The 21,944-nt window shown below is 42.5% G+C and overlaps 1 protein-coding gene across 5 annotated transcripts in view; it reads left to right on the forward strand.

Annotated features, from left to right (window-relative positions):
* The window catches only part of cdca2 (cell division cycle associated 2), a 13,086-nt gene extending 2,258 nt beyond the window's left edge, over positions 1-10,828 (forward strand). For 2 of the 5 annotated variants that reach the window (XM_031849442.1, XM_031849447.1), the window contains 11 exons: positions 1,339-1,504; positions 1,915-2,069; positions 4,920-5,049; positions 5,780-6,126; positions 6,622-6,673; positions 6,782-6,856; positions 7,206-7,306; positions 7,510-7,578; positions 7,819-7,890; positions 8,826-8,985; positions 9,223-10,828. In XM_031849442.1, the coding sequence (XP_031705302.1) occupies positions 1,339-1,504; positions 1,915-2,069; positions 4,920-5,049; positions 5,780-6,126; positions 6,622-6,673; positions 6,782-6,856; positions 7,206-7,306; positions 7,510-7,578; positions 7,819-7,890; positions 8,826-8,985; positions 9,223-10,094 (2,199 nt within the window). In that variant the 3' untranslated portion in view covers positions 10,095-10,828. The remainder of the gene's footprint in view (positions 1-1,338; positions 1,505-1,914; positions 2,070-4,919; positions 5,050-5,779; positions 6,127-6,621; positions 6,674-6,781; positions 6,857-7,205; positions 7,307-7,509; positions 7,579-7,818; positions 7,891-8,825; positions 8,986-9,222) is intronic. The other 3 variants (XM_031849445.1, XM_031849444.1, XM_031849446.1) reach the window with 3 other exon arrangements.
* Positions 10,829-21,944: the final 11,116 nt, after the last annotated feature.

Here is a 21,944-nt window from a genome sequence, read left to right on the forward strand (position 1 = left end):
TATCTATCTATCTATCTATCTATCTATCTATCTATCTATCTATCTATATCTATATATATCTATATATATACACACACACACACAGTATATCATTATTTTAAGAGGATAACTTCAATGTACACATAGAATTTTTCACAGCCTTTGATGTATTTTATTGATGTGGTCTTATATAAAATGTAATATGCTGAAATATCATAAAGAAAAGACTTATCTGAGTCAATCTTATTGCATATTTGATCACTTTCCGTGTTCTGGCCAATTTAGGAGAGCCTGTGTCTTGATGGAGACATCTTTGGTTAGATTTCATTTGTATCTCATATGATCATTGGGAAAGTAGCTATTACACTTAATATAAATTAATATTTAGTATTACTCAATGAAAACAGTATTCATTTCATGAAAGCTGGGCTCTCCAAGGCTGCTTTGTAATGGAAATACTAGTGTGAGGGAATACACAGGATGACTCGAATATGTTGACTCCACAATAACATCCGTTTACACTTTTCAGATCAATTCTGCTCTATTCTCTGCTGTCCATCCGTGTTTTCAGTATGCCCCAAACCAAAATATGCTTCAGTCTCCTTTTAGTTGGACTAACAATAGACAACCTCTGAGTCTTTACTTATTAATGTTTTCTGATGCTGTTAAAGCTTTGTTTACATCAGCATATATTCTCAGTTATGATCATTTGAGAAACACACAATTCTTTTTAATTATGCACATAATTTGTATATGACAAAATAATTTAGGATTAAGCTTGTAAACAGCTTCTATGATATTCTGTCCGAGCTCACTAATTGCTTTAGATGGGATGTTGCTGACCAATGAAGGAGAAGAGGTGGGCATTGTCAAGCCAATGGCACGAGTCAGCTCACAGGCGCAAAGGATTCAAATGAAAGCTATGCATTCAGCCATATGTTGGCAAAACTGTGCATGTTTGGAACACAGGGAGCATATTATGGACATTATGCTGCAGAAGTGGTTTAAGAAGTTTCTCTGGACTTTTGGTGTTTTTTCCCACCAGGGAAAACTAACAATTCTCAAGTCTGCAGGTGATGAGTCTGATAATAAAGGGATACGTTTTGGGTCAAATATAACTTGAAGGAAAGTATTCTTTTACTCTTCTGTGAATAGTAATGACTGAATATTCTTGCTGTTAGATGATGCACAGCTCAGTTAACTTCTAAAAGTAATATTCCCAGATTGTGTGTGTGTGTGTGTGGAAGTAGTTTGTGATAGATGTCCTGCCTCTCGGTAATTCTGTAATCTCCAAAGCCTCTGACCTGTCAAACTGCATCACTGAGCAGATCTGTTTGTTTCTGCTATCTCAACTCTCAGCTTGTCAGAAGTAGCCCCTTCCTTCCCCGGGTCGCCTCCACGCTGAGGCAGAAGATGGCCTCCTTCCAGAGCCTGATGGATGTGGAAGAGAGTGAGGTCTGTGATCCAATGCCAAGGCAGGACAGCAACACTGGAGGATGCATCAAGACAAGAGATTATCTGTCTGGTGAGGCTGCCTCATTGCCACAGGATTAATAGTTTCATTTCTCAACAAGGGTCCATGCCAGGAAGACTCCTTTATGATGTCTGGAGGCACTGTTGAAAAGCGGTGGATTAATGTATAGCACAGTATAAGTTTTACTCTGACAACATATTTTCTTTTGAGCTTGGTCAGCTTCTTAAATGGGCCAGTTTCTGAGCTGTATGTTGCTGTAGTGAGAGTTTATCTCCATCCCTTTGATCAAGTTTTTATTTATTTTTTTCAAAGTTGTTTTTCCAAGCAGTGCTTTTACGATATGTCTATTTGATATGGGATCTTTTATCTTCATTTAGCTGAGGTGTCCCAAAGTCCCATTTGTTTTTGTATGTTTATATAACTTGTCTTTTCGATGGGTGCTTTTTTTCCCCCTCTGTCAGATAGGAACCGCCCTTATGGAGGGAAGGAGAACCACCCACCAATGATGACGCCCATACCCAGCAAGAGGAGGCGCATGGGCCCCGTTGAAGGCAGTGAGGTGGAGATTAAAGAGGCCAGCGCTCCTATCCTCCACCTGAGCTTGAAGAAGCAGGAGGTACACTCATTCTGAACATGTACTTACTTGACTGCTTTTAATAATTTAGCTAAAAGGGTTTCCCTCTCTGTACTTGCCTTCCATTGAATCCTCTGATTATTTTTAACTCCTCGATGAATGTTAGAACTCCGTGCTACACGGGGCTTTTTAAATACAAGCATCCAAAAAAAGAGGAAAACTTTCAAGCGAAGCAAGTTTGATTTAAGTGCTGTGCATGGAGGTTTATTTATTTATAATTGCATCTTTTTTTTTTTCTTTTTTTTTTTTACTCAGAGCTTCCACTTGCTTCCTGTAAAGTGCAACATCAAGTTTTATGATACCACTCTCATTCTAAACTACACGAAAACTATGGAGCTATATCAGGTCAAAAGTTTTGCTCATTTGGAAAAAAAACATTTGAACCTGAAAGTTCAAGTTGTGGTCTTGAACATTGAAAAAATACAGCAATGTATTTAAAATAAAAATATGTGAATGAAAAGTTTTTTTGGGTTGAATATAATTTTGATTCAGTTCTGGATTTTTTTTTCATTTTATTTTTTTTCATTTTTCACTTTCATATATATTTTGATATTTGAGTTCTTATGTTTTTCAGTTTCGGATTTTATATTTTCAGATTCAAATCTCTTTTTTTTCGGTTTCAAATCTTTTTTTCACTTTCAGGTCGGTTTTTTTTCAATTCAGACTTTTGACCCTAATCTAACGTGGGGGGCGTGGCATCAACTGAGAGGGGCGTGTAATCATGAGTGACAGCATAACAAAGAAAGCTGAGGACCCTCCTCAACCACGTTGCCTTCAGGTAACGTGGGCACCGCGAGAATTATGATTCAACACTTTCTATACACCATATTCACGTGATTGGAAGTAAAAAAATAAAATACGCTAGTGACAAAGTTCTGTTTAGAAAGCTGTTTTGGTCTCTACTTGGCGCGAATCGTAGTAAAAGAGCAATACACTATGCCATATTGGGCCGTTCAACTACCACACTTTAATATCTGACGTTTCGCACTTCCACACACCACTGTGAACGCAGCGTAGTATCCTTGCGCTGGCGTCTGCGAGAAAGGGTAAGCTCAAAATGTGGCAGCTGCTGCGGGAAGTTGTGCCGCGGCAGTTTAGCCTTTATTTTTCGTTATTTGACAAAATGTGAGAAAGCATTAAGGTCCTTGAAGGTATGACTGTTGGTAATTGTAATCGGTTTAGTAAAAAGAAAATGCCGAATTGTAACAGTATGGCTACTTGTTTTTATTAAACTAAGCTAATACAGGCTAAAATCAGTTAGCACGTGTTGCCCTGGCAACTACACCAGTAGACCAAACTGGGGTGGACCAGCCAGCGTTTCTCAGATTGGAGTGAGACGAGGAGAAAAGGTGATGTAGTGATCTTCGCAATAAAACATATTTGATGTGACGTGTCTAGTCTTGGCCAATCAGCGTTAAGATGTCTACACGTCTTCATTTCCCTCCGTTAAAGTTTAAGTTACGTTATGTTCCGTTACAGTTCAGACTTGCTGGGTTAAGTTAACGTCCACTGCATGCGGAACTTTGTCGACTGTTAACGTTCGTCATTATCGCGATTTAGGAGGGGAAAAAACGTAACGTGATGAAACATGCAGCCCCCCGTGTTCCGTTAAATGTTAAACCGGAACACCGGTGCAGTTGCTCCCAAGGGCCCTGAAGTAATGAGAGAGAGTGTTAAGGTGCCTGTATCTTCATTTCAGCAGCTTGCTAATGCAGAGGTGTGTATAGATTACAGCTATTGTTTTACTCTTGATAAGCTACCTTAGCCAGAGTAGAAAATCATTTTCATTTAAATAATTCAACAGAATTGAATGCATATTAATTGCAAATATAAGATAGGCCACAACTCTAACAGCTTTACAGTAACAGTGGAAGTCCATTAATATTAAGCCATACAGTAACAGGGTTCAATGAAAACGAATCACTTTTTTTATATATACATACATACCTCGGTCTTAATGGATTTTGTCTAAATAAAGTTTAATAACAATATTGATGGGAGAGAAAAAAAGCTACCTAGCCAGCTGTTCAGCTACAGCTGAAATACTAATAACTGAATAATAAATTCGTTTTTTACTTAAAGTAAATATTGTCTTATCACTTAATTTTCTTCTCAGAGTACACCAGAATGCTACATTTTCAAGCTCATATTTAAAATACAATTCTCCCGCCCACCCCCACAGGGTTTCGGGCTTGTCACCTTTTTCACCTGTTATGAGTTTGCAGGTATGTTTCTTAATGCTCAGTATAGCACACTTCCGTCTCAAACATGGTGCCAAGCAGTAACCATATGCATCTCAAATGCAGCCCCATAGCAGGCAATCACAAGGCAGAGCTACAATAATGGGACTGTGACAATCTCCTCCCTCAACAAAGTGTCTCGCCCTCAACGTGTCTGTTCACGCAGGCGACAAGACAGAAGGCACCATTTTTAGAAATGTCATACAATGGCACTTAAAGTTCTCGCTGTGTTTTCCCACTCCAACATTCACGATCGCACTTTCATCTAAGATAAAACCTTTCTTATTCGCTCGTATGCAGCTATATTGGACCTGTATTTGTTGTGTAGAGCTAATGCTAAATATGCATTTCCTGGTCCTTCCCCACATTGAAGGTTTTTAACGGGTGAACCACTTTGATCAGTGCTGACAAACCAATTGGTTTACACAACAACATTTGGACATTGTCAATGCGATTTTGACGGGGGATCAGTTTTACCTACTGTGAGGTTATTAGATGAAACCGATTCTATACACAATAACGTTCACTCGTACTGAACAACCTGCTCTGTGAAGCTCCTTGAACTACAGTCTCGTATAATCCCTCTCAACAGGACGATGTCTTTGAACTCCAAAGCCTCGGCCGACCACCGCCCGATGATTCTGCAGCGGCTTCACCGCCCCGCCCCGCCCCCCCCTTCCACATCCCCTCTCTCCCCTCTCTGTTGGAGATGAAGCCCACAGGTAAACACACGGTACTCTCAGCGGCCGCGCAGGAGTAGCTGACCTTTTATCTCGGATCAAGCCTGCCTTTGAGGCTCGCTGGATGCAGCGTATCCAGGCTGAATACCAGGAGAGTATTAACCTTTTTATTTTCAGAAAAGAAATTGTGTTAATTAACGGCATTTGAGTCGTGTGTGTATTGGAGAACAGCATGTGTGTGTTTTAGCTACAAGGGGAGTGTTAATAGTTCTCATCAAATAGACCAAACATGGGATCAATGTGTAATGTGGGGATCAGCACCCACAACTCACAAGACCTGTACTTGATGAGCAAATTCAATTGTTCCAATATTGATACCACAGACATTACTTTGACCCAGTGAAAACACTTCTTTTCAGTTGTGTAAGAAAGCTGCAACAATTAGGTAGTCCTTTATATCTCAGATACAGTTGAATTATAAATACAGTATATTAATATCTAAATTTGAGTTTAAAAATTCCGGTATGTCATATCTTCTCATATATTAGTTACTGGTTTCTTCTACTATTTGCTTGTCTAACTGGCATATCAGTGTCTGAAAACCTTAATCAATCTCTCTTAAACTTCAAGCACCCAGAACCGTAAATAATTTGGTGATCCGTTTCTTTTGATGTAAAACAGCAAGAGTTTAAAGCAAAGAAACTTTACTTTCTGCCTCTTCGTACATTGTGTAATGAGGGCCACAAAAATGCAAATGATTTGTGCGTTGAAGGGTTGACTGTCTTTGCTGGAGAGGACGACTCCACCGGGACCTCCACGGTGAAGAACAACAAGAAGAAAAAGAGGGTCTGCTTTGGAGGGCCGCTCTCTCCTGAGCTCTTTGATAAGAACCTGCCTCCCAGCACACCGCTACAGAAGGGGGGTACGCCGGCCCGGGCGCCCACACCAGGTGGGAGCTTACAGCCGCGCTCGTTGCTGAAGACGCCGCAGAGAAGTGAATCCCAAACTGCACCGGCACAGCCAGATCTCAGCAGCCCCACTGTGTTTGGTGCCTCGCCGATACTCGCAATGCCTCGCAATCGCAGAATGCCTTCTGAGGGAGAGGATGAAGAAGGATCGGTAATGTTTCTCTGATACCCTGGTGTCTATACTGCTCTCTACATGTCATAAAATAGAAAATAACCCGGGTGTCATAGCACGGTTATAACGGGTCTAATTAACATTATTTATGGTCCTTTTCTATTTAGTGTGTCACAGCCTTCCAGTGAGCAGCATGCACAATACCAGGCCCATAATTACTGTTATTGATTACACCTGTTGACCCTTCAATGACATGTCACAGTGGCTGCTGTGGAAAGGGCCGATCCAAGTCGCTCTCCGCTACAAACATCAAAGACTTTCACAAGCACCTAGATTTATTTGTTTATTAGTACTGACACGTGTATAAGTGTGACACTACAGTTATAGTTTTGTCTTAGTATGCTCTTAGATGATAACTGGATCAAATTGTGAATGAGTGATGTTGTTTAATAATAGTATATTACTTACAGGAACCAGGATATGCCTCACTATGCGTTTGTTACAGTCAACATTGTTTGTATTTTGTTGTCCTAGATTGTTTTCCCTTCAATGGAGGAGATTGACTCTCCGGGGACGAGGAATACAGGTTGATAATTCTAGTTTATTTACCCCGACAGTTCCAGCCTATTGTCTCTGGTAGAATGCAGTCAGACTCTGTAATGATAACGGCTCTTTCCATTTGTTGAATTTTAAGAATGTCTGTGGGAAGCCCAGCCGTTGAATTTAAACGCTGCTTTCTACGAGGAGTCCCTCTCTCAGATTCTGACAGGTGAACTACCGTTTTTCCTTTCATTGCCACTTAACTTTATGTCTTCGTCTCTCCTGTTCTGCACCTTCTCCCGTCTCTACAACACAAATGCAATTTAAGTTTAAGTTAGCTGAAGAAAGCAGGCCAATTGCCGGTGTTTGAGTGTGTAAAAAGGCAAATATGGGACATGTTAATCCACAGTATCAAAGACAGAACAGGACCTTTGTCATTTGGATTCAGCTTTATCAAAGTCCTGTTTAACCAATGTTTAGTCTCTGTTATCATTAACCATGCTAACCCAGCTATTACCTACGGCTGACAAACTCTCAATAGAAGTCATTTCAGCTATAATACTGTCAATTGTCCTCAGAGTCTGAGACCACTGCCCTGGATGAGCCTACAGCCTCGCCAGAGAAGGAGAAGCAACATGATGTGGAAGCTCCAGCCCCATGTAGAGACCGAAGGAAAAAGGTCTGCCCATCGTTATAGCTTTTTTTTTTTTTTTTGTTATGTACTTTCTTGGATAGGTCATTTTGGGTTCACAAGATATAGTTTTACAAGTTTGTTTCCCATTTATTCAGTAACAGTCTGTTCATCACCAGATTATTACCATCCTCTATAGATTCCCGTACTGTGAATAATTCATTTCATACACTAAAACTTCTAAATCTCAGCAGCAGCCAGGTCCCGAGCATGCACCGAGCAGCGAGGCTCCAGCTCGCTCCAGCAGTCGAAAGAGAAAGGTCTGCTATTACCGCCAGCTGTTTTCAGCTTGATTTCACTTGTGCAAAACTCCATTTACCAGACGAGACGTCTTTTTTTAATAATTTCGGGGTCATAACATGCTCCCATTTAATCTACTGTTTAATTCCACTGGATCTGAACTAAATCACATGCGAGGATATCAACTTTATTTTTGCAAGCAAGTGTGGCAGAGAGACGATCATATAATGTATCCTCATGCCAGCTCTGTGCTCCCCCAGCAGCCGGAGGAGAGCCAACCTGTGAAGAGGTCGACGCGCTCCGCTGCCAAGACGGCCTCTGGGAAGATGAAGGTGAGTTGGCGGAGTCTGCTCGTTTGATTTCTCTTTACACGGCTCCACTGAGGGATTCTGGGAGGCAGAAAGAGACTCTGAGCTGATAGCGATCTAACGACGGCTTACTTTGTCTGAGTTGGGAGGAAAACAACTGTGTATGCCCCAGGGTTACTCCTCCAAATGACCTCATGGCACACACCACAGGATTGTAAATAATGACAATTCTATTATGAACTCTTACATTTTAAGACGTTAACAAATAATAATACCAAAGACTTCCCTTATGCCTCAGACACCTTGTTTGAAGGCAGTGTGGATAGCTGAAGCTGCCCTTAGTGTAGCTCACATTGCAACATTTACAGAGCTTGTAGTCTCTTCTGACAGCTTTGTAGTTGTATTTTTATTTTTATACAGGCTCCAAGTCAGGACTGTGTGTGGGTTTTAATTGGATTCTATTCGTCAGGTTCGCCAAATAACTTTCAGTTCTGCAATTTGACTCTGCAGAATGACGTGGGTAGAGATTTAATTAAAGCAGTGTGTAAATACACAGAGATCCACGGTAGAGCACAAGGTGTCGTTTATATTAGATATTATTACCCTCTGAAAATGAAATGCTACATCTCAAAAGGTGTATCTTGATACATAATACATTTGGACAAAATGATGCTGTCTTAGGGAATAGCGGTGAATCTGTCCCAGCTCCTGTAGGAAGGCAATGCTCTAACTAAACTGTATGATTATATGTTTTATTTATGATAATAATTATTATTATTATTATTAGTTCAAATATCCACAGCGTCTGGCATGGCGCCGACTCAATCAGCACACTTCCACAAAAAACATCTAAATTGATGTACTTACTGAGGATGACATAATGAGGTGCTATCACATTTCAGTTTACGCTGACATGTCAATACAAACCTCTTTAACGATGCAGGATTGTCTTTCCACAGAGGAGCTCGGCAGCGCGGCAATGGAACCGGGGCGTGGACCGCTCCCTGTACGGCTGCCGGGCCTACGCCTCCAAGAACCCCGGCCTGAGTCCCATCACGGAGAGGCTGGCCCCCATCGGTCAGTCGGCAGCAAAGCAGACGTCCTGTACGAGCTGCACAGGTACAAAAAGAATGCACATAATAGCTTTATCTTTACGTTATTGATAGGCAATTATGGGTTTTGCTTTTATGCTCTCAGAAACAACTTCCCATATACATTTTTCGATAACGTACAACCCTTCAAAATCTTTGGTTGTGTGTCACAAAATGTCTTATTTATTCTTGAAAATGGCAGAAGTGATCGTTAGAAATGAATTTCCCTGATTGAGTTTTTTATTTTCTTCATTTCACCCTACAGCCCCAAATCACGAGACCCACTCGAACCCTGAGATGGCTAACAACACTCAAGCAACAGGTGACCTCACTGTGACGAACGCTTTGGAAAATCCCGTCACATCTCCAAACTCCAGTAAAAGAAACAGCACAGCGAAGGGCAGGAGGCTGCCGGGGCCGAGAGGACTGAAGAAGAGGAGGAAGGTCAGTGCAGCTAATGATGCCCTGCTCAGTGAGGAGACTCCGGATCAGGCTGGAGGAACGACCGAGGACCAAACCACTACAAACCTTGAGGCATCAAGCGAAACCCCGCTGAACCGCACTGTACCTGAGCAGGGAGAAGTCGACACTGAACATAATGCCCAGATTCCTGCAGATACACTCTGCACAGACTCTGATGGAAAATTAGAATGCCGTGGAAGTCCGGAGGCACCCACCTCAGATTGCCCACCTACAGGTGGAGAATCCAACAAGACTTTGAGTCGGTCAGCACAGAGAAAACGTGACAATGTCTCAGTGCTGCAGCAGAACAAGGAAGAGGAGGAGAAGGAAGAGGGAGACCACGCAGCTATTGAGCAGGAAAACATCAGGTCAAGCTCCGATAGCCAGGAAGAGGTGGAAGTAGCCGATTTACACCTCGCCCCCTGGCAGGCTGACTTTAATTTTGAAGACGTGTTCAAACCCGTTCCCGCTAGAAGGCAGCGCTCAGTACGCCGCAGCCTGAGGAACCAGAGCACTGCGGAGCACAGCAGCAACCGTGCCGGTCTCGCCTGGCTGGCTTGGACCTCCCCCGAGTCCAGTAAGGAGTCCCGCAGGAAGACCCGGGCCCGGCGGCTCAGTGCTGCTCCACCCGTCCAACCTTCGCCCCCCGAGGAGACACAAGACAACGCCTCGTGAGACTTTAAATGGACTACATGAACTAAGATGAATACAGTCATCGTACATTCCTATCCTGTTTGTTTTAGATTAGATGGAATGAGTTTCCAAAGAGCAGACTGGTTGTTTTATATTCGCTAAAAACGTTGATGCCTTTGTTCTCTGTGAATTATTAGAGCTGACCAGTAATTTGTAGCCGGTTTCCCCTCCGCTTACCAAGCCAGTCGATACGCTGTGAGCCCAATCATCTCTGCTGACCACCTGCCAATCGATAGCCAAGCACTCAGCTGGTAATCGCCGTGCATGTTCAGACTCCCCAAAGTCATTGGCTCGAGCATCTCCAAGTCAATATGTGCTCTTCATGGATAGATGAAGATGGCTGTTCTGCATTCACCATCAGCCATGCATGGCTGGGCAGGAGGAAGGGATGATGATAATAATAATAACGGGATAGTAATGGCGGGGAACACACAGAAATCTAATGAATAGGCTCAAACAATTCTGTTTATTTGTGTTTTCTCTTTTTTTATATATATATTTCCCCCCCCAGTGATCTGAACTGTTGACATACAGGTAAATGTCAGAAGAGGACCCTGTCCCATTGCATTATCTGTTCTTTTAATGGGCGCTTTTAATATGTGAATACGTTTTTAAACTGGTTTAAACGTTGCATCAAATCAGAAATAAGTTTGTGTTCTCAGTGACTTTCCTGGAATGTACCTTGCTTTACTCTTATGTTGATTAAATGCCTTGGTTGCAAGTAAAGACTTCTCATCAGATCAAATTGTGTTCATTTAATCAGATGACTTAATCTCATTTGAAAGGAATTCATCCAGATAATAAAACGGCCAATATCTCAGTTGAGTTAAAGTACAGCAGCTTTCCTCTCACATAAACCGGGACCTTCCGCCATAACTGAACGCGTCGCTACACAAATTGCCATCCTGATCTACATTTTGAGCACGGCCAAATGTCTGGAAGTAAATTGACCTCTAACCTCAGCTTCCAGCGGTCACAGATTCAAGTGGGCTCCTCTTTACTGGCTCCATCCATCTGTCAGAGGAGCGGAGGGAGCGCTTACAAATTGAGTTTCAAATTCAGTTCACATTGGAAAATTGGCTCCCGGAATGATGCATGGCTGTAATCTATCCATCACGGGGTAATTGACTCACTCCCTTTTTTTTTTTTTTTTTTTTTTTTTTTTACAAGTCAGAGCCACTTGGCTGAAGGACACCAGAGGTTTCTGGCTCTCATTGTGCCAAAGTCTCCTCTGCTTGCCCATTAGGACACTGATGGACGGGCTTACAGTCACCGCTATAGGTCTGGGTGGATGCCGTGGGGCTGCGGTGCCATCTGCTGGTGGACTCGGGGAGTTGCAGATGCCTGTCTTTCATCTGTCAAGTTCACGACTGTGACCAGATGAAAGAAGTCTCAGGAACTGATGCTATCATCAGGAGAGGAAATCATTTAGCAGATGCACATTCATTAGCGTCAAAGAGGCGTTTGTTCCAATAAGAATCACTTAAGAGTGTGTGTGTGTGTGTGTGTGTGTGTGTGTGTGGGTATGGGTGTGGGGGCAGGCATCATGTGCCCATGTTAGGTCTGTGCCGCGTCCCACCGTCTGATTCTAAAATGTGTAACTGGGGGCGTGTGTGTGTGCGGTGTGAAGCCCTGTCCCATGGCAGACGGGCATAGTGAAGACGGCTTAACACAAGAACAATGGGGTCCTTTGACCAAAACGACGCCCCCCCAAGACATGTGGCCTCCTGTCACCGTGGCAACCCCCCATGGGACAGGGAGCGGGGCTGACAGCTGGAGAGGAGGTCTTACAAAAAAAAAATGGAGTCCATTTCTTTCCACTGAAGCATCCCTGCTCTACATATTTTCCCTCTTCCTCCACTCAGGGCCCTTCATGAATGTGGGCTACATCTCATTTTACAACTTCATGTGATTGACCTTATGGGCTTGACTCGCCACCTACAGCCCATCCAGCTCCTCCACACTGCTGACAGTAAATCCTGTCTTTATGGGCTCTTGTTGCTGCCGGTAGTAAGAGAGAGCATTGATCTCATTGACAAATATGGAGCCCGAGCCAAAAGATTTCACACTCGCTGTAGGCCACACTTAATTTTACGCCTCATTTTAAAACGGATGAGCACTTTCTGTGCAGACACAAAGCAGCATAATCAGTTATTTGTACTCGGCGATTGAGAGACTTTCGTCTTTCAATTAGTTAATTAGCAGCTGAATGGTATTAAGTTGTCTTTTCTGTGCTCGATGCTGTGAGCCCTCCATCATTAATGCTCCGAGGCTCGCTCGCTCGCTAAGCCCTGCACGGCTCTCCTACGGAGCGAAAGACAGCAGGAGGAGGGCGGCTAACAAAGGCAGGACAACAACGAGACCCTCCAGCTACTCTCGGTTTGCTTCTCAGTCTTTCAGTGTGTCTGCGTGCTCCAGCTGTGGCTGGCTCAGACCTGCTTCAAACAGCTGCATCCTGCATTTCTAGTGTTTGATTTTAAAAGTTCTTTGGGGCAGAAATCTGACGTAAACTCACACTTGTGCAATGCTGTTGCTGTTCTGGAACCATTTTAGCCGTCAATCATTTTGTAGTGGGCGAGTCTCTAAATTCCATGCTTTAGTTTTTCATCTACATAAATGATGAAGATTGCCGGTATAGGTGTTTTCTTCTCAGTAGAACAAGGTCATGAATCATTTCCCTGGAGAGTTATCAATCTTACTGCAGCAGCATGAGGACAAGTTTCACATATGAAAAGTCTGATCCTTGGGAGTACTACTCGGCGATGCTGAAGACAACCAGAAAAAAATCAAATCTGGTTCACCAGACCTCTGTTTGAGGCTACATTAGCTGCTGCCACTAGCATATAGCATTACACACATTACGCCCCCAGAATTCCGACCATGCTGTGTGGATGGAGATGGAGCATTGTGGGTGATGTAGAAGGCATATTATTGAAAAGATATCTCTTTTCTTGAGAGCTTTCTGTATTGTCCTATAAGGAGAGCATTCCTGGTGTGTAAGCACCATCAGGTTAGTTTATGTCAGAATGTAAAGTGGCTTTTGTAAAAAATCAAAATGCTGTCAGGTTTTTTTTTGTTGCCTTATCTGTAAACACGTGCAGAGGGAGGCCAGAGAGGGAGAACACTAATAACATCCTGTTTGTGTCAGGAAGCAACAGGATTTATGCTAAATAGGACTTCTGTGTCACAGGTGCTAACAGCACTGTTGGTGTTCTGGCTAACAACACCGCAGATGAAAGAGGCTAACCAATTATCTTGACCACGGTCTGATGCGCTTATGGAAAATTATGTGCATATCAGTGCAACCTGATCAGTTGGACAATGATATGTTACATAACAGTTTGGAAGCAGACACATTCATCAAAAACATCAAATACAGATTCATGCATTCACATGTTGTATTTGAACATATACGTGTAGTGAGGTTGTGTCTAAAAGAACGGTTAGTATTCAGCGTGGTGTGTTTCACAGGGCACAGAGAGCTGCCCACTAACATACCTGTGCAAACCTCCAAACTGTCTGGGCACGTCCAAACTCGAGTCAGTCTTGACTGATACGATGTGGAACACAGTCTTCAGATGAGGAAAGGAGTCTCTGCTTGAACGTCAAATCTCCCGACGTATTTACTCGTACTGGGTAAAAGATGTGATTCATGTTTAGTATCAGTGTTGTAGGAAACATGGGATTTATCACAAAGGTTTGGTGGCATCGCAAAGAAGATGATGAGAGAACTCTAAAGCTCTCATGATAATATGTATGTTTTCTATATTGCTGGGAAACCCCCGACAGAAACATGAAATGAATTATGCTTTTGAGCCGTTTAACACTCTAGTAGTTGCAGACGCCATCTATGATTTAATGCCTGTTTACCGTTCATTCCTTTATTTCTCATTAAAAACAATAAACTGAGGTCACAATAACAAAACATAATGGGAACTTGATACTTCTGCCACACATCCAGAATGTCCTGCTGAGTTAGAGTCTGGTTTTCCTCATGTTCATGTGAGTTTCCATTACATTACCCCAAAACACGCATTCCCTCTGGCCGTGGATGTGAGCTGTCCCTCTTTGTCTGCGTGTGTGTGTTGCGTAACCGTGCGGTGTACTGTTGACCTGTCCAGGGTGTTTTTTCCCTCCCCTCTGAATGTTGCATGCTGGGAAAAGTACCAGTCCCACTCCCTCCCTGTATTCAGTAGACACAGGACACTGCAGGTCTAAATGATAAATGCTCAATGAAATCAAAATCTTTTCCATCTGAGACATTCTAGTCCCGGGCGGAGGAATCAACTGAGCCAACATCATCAACATGGTGTCTCCAGAGAACGGGGGCAGGCTGCCATCGCAACTGGAAAACAAGAACTATTGCTGTTTCTTGAAAGAAATCCCTGAAGGGAGGCTCCATCTTCAACTCTGTGTTCAACTGTGTGAGCATCGAGCTGAAGGGCGCTGCAGGCAGCTGCTGCTCGCTCTGCAAAGGGACCTTGGAGATTGAGCTTGAGAAGAGCTATGAACTAAAGAAAAAAAGATGTTGTTGCACTCATGAACCAGATATTTCCACAAGGACAAACATCAATTTACAAGAATACAAAATAGGACAAATAAAACATATACTAATAATGATTGTGCTGCATATTTTAAGCCATGCTAGTTTGCTATAAAAAAAAAAACACAGCTTGGATGGATTGCTATGACATTTTGTGCAGACATTCAGGGTCCCCCGAGGATGAATCCTGATGACTTTACACTGGTAGCTGAATTGAAGTGAATGAATTAAATTCCATTCACCTGTAGTATATTAAGGTAGAGTGAAACCACAAATGACTATCTTCATGGCTAGATCACGCGGGAGATACGTTAGACAATATGTTTTTTGTAATTGAATCATCTTCACTAATTGACACCCAGTTATGTTAACTGTGTATTCCCCTGTTAATTTAGAAACACCTCATCTCATCAGCTACGAATATGTCAACAATTAAAGATGTAACAGTGACACATTGTACCAAGCACTCTTTTTTTAGAATATTGTACAAAAGCTTTGTGTACAGTACACAAAGCTACCTGACGTCTACCTGCGTTTAGGCTGTTTGGTTCCACAGATTACACAATTCACAGTTATGTAGTAAAATACTTTCTGTGAGTTTATATGTGAATAAGACATAATATGTGACATTTCACTTATAAATACACTTGGCTCACAAAAGAAAGAAAACACTTTTTTTTAAAGAGAGTGTTTGGCCATCATGAGCCTCCAGAGAATCATCAATGGTCCTTGTAATATATTCTCCGCTCTACTCTCCTGGGAGAAACAAATCATTCAAAGAACCTCTGCTCCTGTTGTAATCATGTGCATTCATTTGGTTTCCTCACTTATTTATTCAGGTTTTATTTGTCACCCATCCGTAGATATAGTGTCGATTATCAGAGTGTGACAGTTCCGTATCGCTCTCTCTCAAGACGTTGTTGTGAAAAACAGAAACTAGTGCAGAAGCTGCTATCAAGACAGAATATTAAAACACACTTGTGACAAAGGCGGATTTTATAAGTTTTTTTATGTGACAGAATCATAGAAGTGTTAAAATAATCGCCCGTAAAATGCAACCTGTAGCAGTAATACTTAAAGCTGGGGTAGGCAGTTTATTTTTTGGCGTCGTGGGGCAAGTGGTACGGCAGTTTTCTGGAAAAGGTCCCCCAAAAGAAGCTAGAATTTAAAATACAGCTCTATTCATGCAGCTTTCTCATCTCCCCTCCCCGTCCTAACCCCCTACCACTAGACAATCACTGTACGGGACATTTCAAACATCATCCCGATCGTGATCCCGATGCCGTTATATATACCACCGCCCTGTGTTTTTGCAAACGTGTGGGCCTGTAAGGTCCTATGAGATAGCATACTGCGATTTGAGGCTCTAGCTAGATACAGTATCGGAGAATGGTTTCAGAGATGGAGAGACAACTTAGCTAATAGGTTAGCCGTCTGCTAGCCGCCACAGCTGCGCCGCAGCGGTGAGCTCAAGCACAATGCTAAGCTATTAGAGAGATCGCGCAAAAATGTTGCAATAGTTCATCTGAAGGGATGCACATCTGCGATTGTAGAAAAATAGGAACGCCGTCTCTCTGAAATGACCTATGATTGCCCAAAATCTGTCGTCATGGGCTAGATTTTCTAAAGCCTGAAAACAGAGCTAATTTTTCGCTCATATCGCTTGAATTACAATATGCTAAGAGCTATAAAAGAATATGCTTACAACAGCTTCATTCTACTGAGTAAAATCCAGGTATGACATCCACGCACACACTTAAGCAGCGTCCAGGATTTACAAGCATGACTGTGAAAGTATTAGCACTTAACTCAGTGTGTTTTCTGTGTATCAATCTACTCACTAAAGCCCTCCCAGAGCCGGAGGTGACCTGATCAAGATCTGCGGTGGCTGGCTGGCTCCTCTTTCAGCGATGGGTTTAGGCTGACATGTGTCAGCCATGATAAATGAGCAGGTGTTTGGGTCGGTGTTAAGTAAATGGAGTCATTATTGATGACCTCAGAGCTCCCTGTGTGTTGCCCGTATCAGTGATGACTTCCAGGCCTCCGCTGCAGTAAAAAGGGATGTTGTGATTCTGTGGGTCAGGGAAGGACTCACAGCCTCGGGGGCCAGGCTGGAGTGACTGCCAAGGCGGGGTTAAGTTAAGTTACTTGGACTGATGACCCCAAAGAGGGAAGTTCACTGGCGCTGAAGCTCTGTGGCTGCCTCTGTGTGGACTGGCTGTTACTTGCTCCTGTCATGATGGTCAGAGCTGAAAGTTACATCCAAGCTTTTGCATTTTTACTTATTTTTTGTACACGGAGAACAGACATGAAACAGATGGTGGCATATAATGAGGCTTCGCTTAAAAGGCTATAGTGTGCAATTAGAATAATAATTAGGATACGGGTTTTAAAAGATTTGACAAAGAAATGTGACAAAACCGACAATGTTAACATGCTGATGTTTACCGGGTATAATGTCCATGTTCATGTTCATGTTCATGTTCATTTTAGTTTCGCCTTTTAGTGTGCTATCATGAGCTACTAAGCACTGAACACAAAGCAAAGCTGAGGTTGATGATAATGTCATATTATATTATGGTATTCAAACCAAAGTACACGACAAATACAAATTTTGACCTTGTGATGTCATTAAATAAAAAGTCAAAAGATCACCAACATCATAACAAGCCACCTGAGGGGGACGTAAATGTGTGTCCCAAATGTCATGGCAATACATCCAGTAGCTGTTGAGACATTTCACTTAAAAACACATCACGGTGGCGCTCGAGGAACAGACAGGTCATCAGTCAGTAGGACTCATCCTCTGGGAACCATGAAAGACTGTACAAAATATTTCAGTCCGGACCAAAGTGGTGGACCCAGCGACCGATAATGCCATACAGAGCCACGCTACTAGTATGGCTAAATATTCAAAACATTTAAAAATATACATATAATGTTATTAATATTAAAATGCCACTGTGTATATTGGCTCGGTGTGTAAGTGGGTTCTCCAATTTCAACATAGCAAAATGTGTCTTTTGTAAGGCAAACTACACAAGGCAAAAAAACATCAATGAATACAAATCCAGTATATATCACTCTTAGAATGTTCATGTATATCAGCCAATACATTTATTGATATGTATCCCACATGTAAAAAAAAAAAGCTATAAAACAATTGTTCTTGCGTTTACCCTCCACTTCATCCCTGTAGCTGTTATAGTCTGGAAATGTGTAAGGGGAAAACCTGGATGGATGAGAGGCGATATTATCATCACTCCCCAGCAGCCTTTTCTGTTGTCTTTCTCCATATGAAAAACACAGCAAGCCCTCTGTCAGTGTCAGCTGGGCAAGGTACTGTTATCCTGAAGGACTGAAGGTATTTATCCCCTTCAGTGTGATATGTATAAGCATGTCACTCTGTTACACGTCTCTCAGGATAATCTGAGATTTTAATTTACATCAATATGATTACATAACATGCTCCATCTGTTGCCTCTTGGTAGCGCGGGGGGGGCAGACAGACAGACATGCATGTCTTTACACAGCCAAGGATCTAATTATTCAATTAGGGTCCGTATTGAATGAATAAGTGATTCAACACAGTTTACATAACAACAACACAGATCATTACTGCCTCTGTAATGCAATTTACAACGACCATGGAGGGCTCATCATTCATGGAAATGTTCACTTTTTGTCCCCATTACCCTGCAGTAATCTGAAAGTGGTATCGTTAATATAAATGACTGCGAACCGAAAGGGTTTTAATATATATTGCATGGCTCACATTGGTGAAATTAAGGCATCACATCATTTGCGTTCACTCGCCCATTAACCAACATATCCTTTTTGACATAAATGTCTCTCCTGACTCTTAATGGAATTGATTTGGGAGGCCTTCACGTTCTGTTTCTGGTGTGAGAAAAAGCTTGTTGTGTAAGTGAGCGCTCGGTAAAAAGGTGGGGGTAGCCTGTGAGAGATGGAGGTGGAGGGAGGGGGGGGGTAGACAAAGCTTGCTGAGCTTTGCCCCCACACCACCACCACCACCACCACCACCACCAGGCCCACAGGAATGTGTGTATGAGAGAGTCCTCGAGGCGGAATTGTTGTCTGTGGTGCATCCTGCTCTGCAAAGGCTGCAGAGCTCCCATACTCCAAGACTCTGTGGCTTGGACTTGGGAAGGAGCCTGTAATGTGGGAGGTCTGGATAATGCTAAACAGCCAAACAAGGCATCATGTGATATGGTTGCTGCGGTGCAGCTGTGTCACCATAGATTAACTTCTTCACTCTTAAGACAAAGTGCTTTGATGCTGTTTATTAAGCAGGGTGAACACAACAAACCTCCAGTACCAATGGAAAGTAAAAAGGCAAGGAGGAGGCCATCTTTATTGTTTCCACTTTCATTGGATCAAGAACAGTACTTAGATTGACTCCCTGTTTTTTTCTTCACTGTCTTGACTTGTCTGGTTTTTTTGTCGTTTTTTTGCCTATAACGGCCTATAATTGGTCGTAAAACCAGAAGAGTTAGGCTGCCAGGCTGCCATACACAGCATTGGTGAGTGATAAAGCAAAGCACTGGCTCGTGTTACCAGAGATGGGATCAGGACTAACAAAAAACCTGTGAGTGTATTGGAGGCAGGAAGTGGAGAAAGGAAGTGACCACAAAATCCTACAATTCAAAATGAAAAGAGAACCTAGGTAACACCCTACAGCACTTGTAAAGCTCACTAATCAACATGTTTATCTTCGTTTGTGTATGAAAACGGAAGTGAAACAATTACAATTTGTGGTTTTGCAAGAGGTTATGTGCAGGAATGCTAGCTAAGCTAAGCTAACTGGCTGTTGGCTCCAGCTACTTAAATTTAATGTACACACAAGAGTGATTTCAACCCTCTCATCTTACGCGTAGCAATAAAAAAAATATGTGTATGTGTATGTGTAAATGACGTCTTTTAGTCTTTTTTTAAACTGTAAAACTATTGTTTAGTCAACTTTTATGTCATTTAAGACATTCTCTAAATCTTTTAGATACTTTCTGTAGTCCAACCGACTCCAACACAAAAACCTTTGATAACACCGGCACTCATCTGTCCAACTCGTCAACAAGTTATATGACACAATATCAGAGAGAAAGCAAAATGTAAGAGAAATGTTTTTTTCCATAATGTTCTCAGATACTTACAATAACAATCTGACCTTGTCACTTGTAAACACAAGCACATCCAGTGGACGTACATTGATGGTGAGGACGTTGCGATTACATTGGAGCCTGTTTAGCAGCTGCCGTCCGCAGCATACGCCCTCAATACTGGACCAATTAAAGAAATAGTTGTCCCCATTAGTCACAAAAACATGGGGGGAATAGGTACAGTTTGGAAAATACAGAGGTGACCAGTTAAACCCTGTTCTTAGCAGTGTGTTGAGCTTTAACACGAATTATGCATTTCATACTCATCACTGTAATCATTTCTGCATCACAGAGTTTGATGGAAATAATAGTCCAATGATATTCATCTATACAGTTCTAAAGCTTCCAAACTACTTCACCTTTCTTCTCTCTTTTAAATCTTACAGTACATGATCCAATCAATGATTTCCCAACTATGGATATTCCATATGTAAACATTTTTTGCAGAACTAACTTCAGGTTTAATGCACCCTTTAAATGCAATAAACTGCTAAATGTCCTCAGGCTAGATTTGAAAGTTGTACTACCTGGTGTTTTTTTTTAGAGCTCTTATAATTGTTTTAATTCATTTTGTCCTGTGATGGATTTGTCTGGGTTTAGACGTGTTCTATGCTGGTTGCATGTCTGTCTGACAGTTTCTTGCTATCAGGTCTCTCTTAAAAACCTAGATCTCAAAGAGACTATCTGATTAAATACATCCACCTTATGACTCTTGCCTTGAAAACTAAGAAATAGATGTGCCAGGGGTTTTCTCGCTTGAGCAATATCGATTACCCTGACTTGTTCTTCCTCTTCTGTACCTAATAGTGTTAAAGTCAGAGCTATTTGTGCATCTTAATGGCCCTGTCAGAGGCCCCTGCTTGAGATGTACATACACTTAAAACAACTGTTAACCACAGGAGGACAATTGATTTGTCAAACAGAGTAGTTCTCCACATTTGCCTCCCCGTCTCTCCGCCGCTTATGTCTGGCGTACAAGAGTACTCTGCGGCACTCTTAAGCACTTCTGGGTTCAAGTGAAGGAGGTGGTGTTTTCAGGGAGATTTCAGACACAAGGAGCTGGAGGGCGCACGAGAGGTGTCTGGCTGGACTTTTCAGCTCAGCGCCGGCAAGCTGCACTTCACCTTCCAGCTGCTCTCTGTCCCCTTTGGTTTCAAGGCAGGGGAGGTTAGCAGGGGCCACAGGGAGGGAGGTTGGGAGGAGGGGTTTGGATGGTGGTGGGGGTCACTGGATGGGTGGGGGCACGCTCTCGGGAGGACAGGCCCTGGAAATTTCCGTTGTACGTTTCAGCGCTTTTCAGGAAGGGAGGGGGTTTGGAGTTGGAGTTTGGGTAGAGGGGTGTTTGGGGACTTGGCAGCCAGCCAGCCACAGCAGGAAGCTTGCTAGTTTCACACGGACAAAAAAAAAAAAGCCGTCCTGGACACTGCCTCGGGTATCGGAGAGCAGAACTCCAGTCATCACCCAAAAAAACAGGAACTCAGAAATGTCGTCTGCACGGTCGGTGGCACACATTGACTGCTACTTACTCCCAGCGCCACTCAACATTCATACTTCCTTTTTTTGTTGAGAAAGTAGAGAGAAAATGCGTTTCCAATTTTTCCTTTAAGCTGAGTCACTTCTATTAGATAATGTCTTATTTTTTCCGTTCTCAACAATTCACACTATAGAGACATGCCGTTTTTCACAACACAGAAAGCTGCCAGGGATTCAGTATGGGTTATTATTGAATATGTTATGTGTCAAGAGGCCTTCTTTACTTGGAAAATGTCCCCTCAGGTGGACTCACTATATAAACATCCTCATTTACTGAACCGAAACAAGCAATCAATCAGATTACAGTAGTACACCTTACAATAGGGGATACATGTAACTGCAAAAGGATTAAGAATATAAACAACAGCAAAGGCTGTGTGGAAACCAGCTCACAATCAAAAATATGCTAACAACAGCTACAACAACTAAACAAGCATGGTAATCGTAGCGTGAACCTTTTGGGGTTTTTTTTTACCAAAAGGGATGCTGCAAGTTTATTTGGCTTGGCAAAAGTCCAGCTTTTAAATTCGAGGCAGGAAGAAGTGGCAGGAGCAGGAGCCAGCAGGCCCGACAGCAGGC

This window comes from Anarrhichthys ocellatus, unplaced genomic scaffold, assembly GCF_004355925.1.
Source record: "Anarrhichthys ocellatus isolate YVR2014 unplaced genomic scaffold, GSC_Weel_1.0 scaffold9, whole genome shotgun sequence".
NCBI lineage: Eukaryota > Metazoa > Chordata > Actinopteri > Perciformes > Anarhichadidae > Anarrhichthys > Anarrhichthys ocellatus.